We start from the raw sequence: 6337 nt of genomic DNA, 5'->3' as shown, positions 1-6337 counted from the left end.
CTTAAAATTAAATAAGGGCTCCAAACATTCGGACAACATTGGTTATCACTTGTTGAATACTTTATATTATAAAATATGCAAAATAGTTTGAGATTCAGATAAACATATATTCAAAAAATCAAACTTTTCTTCTAACTAAAAAAAAAAATTTTCAAAAAAAAATTTTTTTCTAGAATTTTTTAAAAGAATGAGAGATTTAGCTTTATAAACTGTTTCAATAGGATTCATTACAATGGTACTTGTGATGAAAACTGAAGCAATAATATACATGAAATAAAGGAATATAAAGCATATAGTGTTCAGTAAATTGTTTCAAGATGAAATGTTATATTTCTTCATTCAATTCTTACATTACTTTTATGATGGAAATTAAAGTATAATAGTTTTAATTACCATATCTTATGAAAAAGGGCATTGTATACATGATTACATTCGCCCAAAACCATTTACTTCCAAACTAAATCTACCTTGAGTTTCTTTATTTTCTTGACTTTTATAATCTTTGTATTTTTTTAAAGCTCCCTTTTCCAGCTGATTTCGTGGTGTTTGTAGCAAGGCATACTTTGCTGACAGAGCCTTGTTTAATCCATCTATAACTCTATTTACTGTTTCACAGTTCAATCTTCCTTTCATGTACCTAAAAAAATAAATTATACATTTTTTTAAACTAGTCTTTTAAAAAAAAATTATTAAACACTAATAACAGTAATTGAGAAGTTAGTGAAGTGTTAACATTAATGTTGGTTACTGTGAATATTCAGATATTAAATCGATTAGCCATGAAACTGTACAACTAAGTTTATTTGTATATTACTGTTACGACAGCGGGGGTCACGTGACGCTAGTAACACGTCATGAACTTCTAGAAGGATCCTATCCCTTCCTGAAGGCTCAAGAGGCTACTAGATATGCAGTAGTCTTGTATATATATAATCCGCCAAGAACTGACGGCAACAATGTAGTGTAATTGAACTGCGGACAGAGAGAGACGTATTGTTGATTCGAGCACGTGAGATGTTCGTTGTGAATTATAGCGTTTGTTATAGTGTGACTGTGGAAATTAAGTGTATTGCAAAGTTGTATTCAGAAATAATAAACCAGTTTTATTTAAGAAAGGACTTGTGTCGCTAAAGTTTCATCGGAACGAAATTATACGGGAAACAAACTAACGAATGGAGGCGTAACATTACTAATAACATTGAAGGACAACAAATGTTTATCAAGCTTTATCTTAAAATTTCTTAAATTAACTGCATCTACCATACTTTATGACAATGAGTTTTGTGTACAGGATTATTTAAGTCATAAGTTACAAAACCATTTGATTTGTTTTTCAATTTCATTCAATTCATAAAATTAAATGTAATACCCTCAATATAAAAACAAAATATTCAAGTGGTCAACATTCATTTGCAAATACATGTCTTCACCACACAATCCAAACATGACCAATTTTGACTCCAAAAACATCATGCTTGGGACCTGCAAAAAGTTTACATTTTAGCAAATCCAATGTAGGTTGATTGACATACACATGAATAGTTCATGAAAACCCCAGATTGTACTTTCCTTGCTGAAAAATTGAAACAAACATTCTAAAATTGTCTATCTCTCTCTCATTGGGGCCTACAAAAAGTATCTTTATCAAATTTGATGCAAGTTGGTTGAAACAAGGATAAATAATTGACAAAACCCCTAAAATTATAGGTTTACTTAACCTTTTGACTCCCCTAAAATGACCAAAAATGGGTAATATCCCATATTTTTTGTAAGTATATGTATGGGACCTTTAAAAATGTATCTTTGTACCAAATCTCGCATAAATTAGCCAACATACAGAGGATAAATCGTCAAAAATCCCTAAAATTATGCTGACCACCCTATAATTAGTAAAAATGGGCAAATTCACCATTAATGTGTTTGACCCTACAAAATCATTAAAAAGGCTTAAACCTAAAAAATAAAAATAGTCTGGGTATACTGGCTCAAGGTATAACCCTATCAAAATTCAAGTAAATCCACCAAAAAATAAAGAAATGGTAGTCAATTGAAAAGTGTTTTAAAGAAGAAAGAAAGAAGAAACAATAGAAAAACTATGTATCTCTGCAGAGATATAAATAGTATAAAAATTATAAAATCTCATAAAATAAAAGATTCAGAAGGTTACTTAAGTATGGATAATAAATAATTACTAAACAACAAACAGATTAATTAAGAAATTGCATAATTAGATCTTGTGTACTTTAATAACATAACCTAATATTTAGGGAAAATAAGGGACTCAGCTGTCCCATCCTCTATATAAAACTATTAAATAAATAAGTTAAAAAAATATTAAAGTCAGCCCTTATTATTCATGTAGTTATCAAGCTTTCTCTTAAACGCACTTAAATTTACTGCTTCCACAACATCAAAAAGTGACCCATCACAGAGACCTAACCACCCTTTTAGAAAATAAAACTGTCTGAGCTGAAAATGACTCCTACCCTGCCAAAACTTATATTTGTGTCTCCTAGTTCTACTGGTCATTAATTATGGAAACAAATGATGCATCAACACTATCAATTCCCTTTACAATCTTAAACACCTCCATCAGATCCCCTCTAACTCTTCTTTTTTTCAAGAGAAAACAATTTCAGAGATCTTAAATCGCCTCATATAACCCCTCCATCTCAGGCACCATTCCAGTAACCCTTTTCTGAACCCTTTCCAAAATTCAATGTTCTTACCAAGATTGAACACAATACTCCAAACATGGCCTAACCAATGACCTATACAATGAAATTATAACATATTTATACTTGTATTCAATATTTCTGTAGATACAACCTAAAATCCTATTTCCCTAACACTAGCAACAGTACACTGCTTGGATGGCTTAAGAGACTGATCAACCATTACACCAAGATCCCATTCTTTCATGACACTGTAAAGGTTATTCCTATCCAAATTATACTTGCAATTCAAATTATGATAACCAACATGCATTATCTTGCATGTATTATAATTAAAATCCATCTACTTTTTATTTGCCCAACTCACTAAATGATCTAAATACTTCTGCAAATCAGCAGCATCCTCTTCACAGTTAGCAACACCCAAGATCTTAATATAATCAGCAAACTTAAGTAATTTATTTACCTTTCCTTCATATATGTGATTGATGTAAATGAAAAAGAGCAAAGGTTCTAAGACTGAGCCCTGACCTCACATGGTATTAATCCAATTTGACTGAATTCCATTTATAACAAACCTCTGCTTTCCTCCATCCAGCCATTCTTCTATACATTTTGCTAACTTATCCCCCACACCTATAATTTTTTTACAAGCCTTTTATGTGGCTCCTCTTCAAATGCTTTCTGAAAATCCAGATACACCAAATCCACACCCATATCCTTATCTACATAAGCAGTAACCTTTTCAAAGAATGTCAAAAGATTTGTAAGGCAAGATTTTACCTTAGTAAATCCACGTTGTCTATCCAATAAAATTCTAACTTATAAGCATCTTTTACCAGATTTCCAAAACTAATAGGCTTATAATTACTATAATTACTGGGATAATTAGATTACCTCCCTTGAAAAGAGGAGTAACATTAGCTAACTTTCAATCCTTAGCACCTTTATACTTTATATTAAAATTTAATATTTTAATATTATTTTCCAATTAAGACACTTTTTATATTTTATTTTATGTATGCATAGACTATAAATAGACTTCCTGGTTCCTCTATACCAGTTACCTATTTCTTTAATATGTACTTCATATTTATATTTGGAATATTATAAAATTTTAGTGCTTGATATAAGTAACTTCTAAGTTCTTCTTTGTTTACTTTAGGAAGTTTTAAATTTCCATGTTCATCAGCTCTTGTTTGATATGTTGAATTTTTTTTTTGTCAGTGTTGAATATCTTTACTGTAATGTTGTTTAAGTGTGTAACTTATACAGCAGTAAGATATTTAAATTCTGAGAAAATAATTTACTATGGTCATACTGTGATAATAACATAGATCTGGTATTTTTTGTAATTATTTAAACTCAAATTTGTTAGGTAGATACTTCTCCAGCAGGTGATACCAAGCATGACAAACATTTTTCATTCCATTCAATCCTGAGAGAGAGAGGAGGTAGCCAGGCTAAATACCAGCTAAAATAGAAAGATTCAAGCATGCTTTCTTGGTTTAGCTCTCCATTAGCCAATGTACTGAGAGGACCTGCTTTCGTTTTTTTGGAGGATCATCCTAAGAGCCGAGCTTCCCCCAGACCCCAGAGTTTGAGGGTCCAAAGAAAAAGTTAGGGTTCTTTTGCCAAGTGATACAGCTCCAGATTCCAAAAGAGTAATGCCAGTTTGTGTTTTATGATGCCACAAGGAGAGACACTGTGATTTGATATCATATGATGATATATTTCGTCTAAACTTACTTTTTGTATAAGCAGGTGAAAGCACTTAATTTTTTCTCACCTGGAAAACTGAATGTTGTGTATCAGATATGGCAAGGCAAAGATTGAATAATTACTGAATAGTCTACCTATAGATTTATAAACACTGCTGCATTTCTACCTGTATTTCAAGGAGCAAGGTTATCATGTTAAGATTAGAGAACAGAAAGAACTTGAAGCTCATAAACCAAACTCACTGATTATTTTAATGATAGGAATAGCAGATTAATAAATAAGAAAGAGGATAGGTTAATAAATAAAGACATGTAGCATGGTTGATAAAAAATAAATTTACATTGTTGCCCTCTTGAAGGCCACTGTTCTTTGATACCACTTTAACCAATTAGAATGAATCATGGGTTTGTGTGCTATAAAGTCAGAAATGAGACCAATTCTATTGAGACCAGAAGTTGATAATAAACAAAGTTATTTGGTAATGGAATTTTGATGTGTGTACTTTAGAATCCCTCATAAACATTGCAGCCAGAAATGATATTGACACTGATGATTCTTAAGATCCATAATCAGATTTAATAATGATAAATAAATATCCATTTACTTGGTGTAATGTCTGAAAGGAAATATGTGTTTGATGCACATGTATGAGAAAATTCTTATGCACTCCAAAGAATATGTTGGGGGTCACACACGCACTTGCATTAATTGAAGCTCTTAGGGGTATTCAACATGTTTTAAGTTATTTTACATTCTTATTATCTAGTTAATATATTAAATAACTACACATTGAACTAGTAAGGAAAGTGGTAAAATTGTATAGTAACTTACTTGGGTACACCGCTAAATTCGTCAGGTGTTATGTGATATACATTAGGTACTTGAAGAATGGGTTTTTTTTTGGTTTAACTCCTAATGCTTCTTCCTTGGGTATCTGATCTTTAACCTTCTCCATTTCCAATCTGTATAAATGACACACAACGTGTAATTTATTTTATATTTTTTTAACATGAAGTAAATTTTGAAGCAAGTTAAATAGTAATTTATACTGTGCAACTTTACAAGTATGTAGCTTATTTCAGAAACAGCCTAAAGACTTAGTAATACTGTTACAACCAGAAAAAGTCGTTAAATTAATGTAATTATTTACTACTGGACAAATGCACTTATAAATCATATAAACAAAGTAATGAGCAACAAAACAATATGCTTGAACATTTCACTAAATTTCAATTTGTTTTTTAGCTTCTAAAATATTGTGTATTTTAGAGGTGTCACATATAATACATCTCAGTGGTTGCTTGTATACGTATTCCAAATAAAATTAACCTCAATGCTTAAAATTTGAAAACTTATGCTCAATAAAAAAATAAACCACTGAATTAATTTACATGTGCTAGACAAAAAAAAACCTGCTCAAAGATAAGTCAATTCCTTCCCAAATGGGCTGATAAATTTGTTATTCTAGTGATCTGTATTATTTAAATATATGTAAGATTTATTCTTATAATCAACATGGGAAAGAAGTGACAGTTTGTAGAAGCCCGATTATTAAATAAATAAATTAATTGCACTAGTCTTTGGTTTTGCAAAAAGAAAATATCAAAGTTTATGCCACCATGGCAATTACTTCATAAGTGTCATCAAGTAAACGCAGCAGTAATTAAAAAAATAATTGTGAGTGAATGAGATTGCTGTGCTTAATGTCAAATTGTTTCCTTAAGAAATGGAGTCTAGTTCCTCAGCATGCCTATCAGGAACTTGCCTGTGCTCTATTACGAAAAAAATGAAGTACTTCTAATGGCTAAAAGTGCAACCACAAGTTATTAAGCCTCTTACACTGGGTGTTATAACTTTTTTTGTTGGAAAGGGTTCAGAGAAAGGTTACTAGAATGGTGCCTGGGATGGAGGGATTGTCATACGAGGAGAGGCTGAAATCT

The 6337-nt window shown here is 31.0% G+C and overlaps 1 protein-coding gene across 1 annotated transcript in view; it reads right to left on the bottom strand.

Annotated features, from left to right (window-relative positions):
* Nucleotides 1–5231: 5231 nt before the first annotated feature.
* LOC106475738 overlaps nucleotides 5232–6337 on the bottom strand; it is a 7918-nt gene continuing 6812 nt past the window's right edge. The window contains exon 4 of the mRNA XM_022379793.1: nucleotides 5232–5359. Coding sequence (XP_022235501.1) covers nucleotides 5257–5359 — 103 coding nt within the window. The 3' untranslated portion in view covers nucleotides 5232–5256. The remainder of the gene's footprint in view (nucleotides 5360–6337) is intronic.

The sequence above is a fragment of the Limulus polyphemus genome, unplaced genomic scaffold, assembly GCF_000517525.1.
Source record: "Limulus polyphemus unplaced genomic scaffold, Limulus_polyphemus-2.1.2 Scaffold9081, whole genome shotgun sequence".
NCBI classification, from domain to species: Eukaryota; Metazoa; Arthropoda; class Merostomata; order Xiphosura; family Limulidae; genus Limulus; species Limulus polyphemus.
The sequence above is the reverse complement of the archived record's forward strand: the minus strand, read 5'-3'. Positions and strand labels throughout refer to the sequence as shown.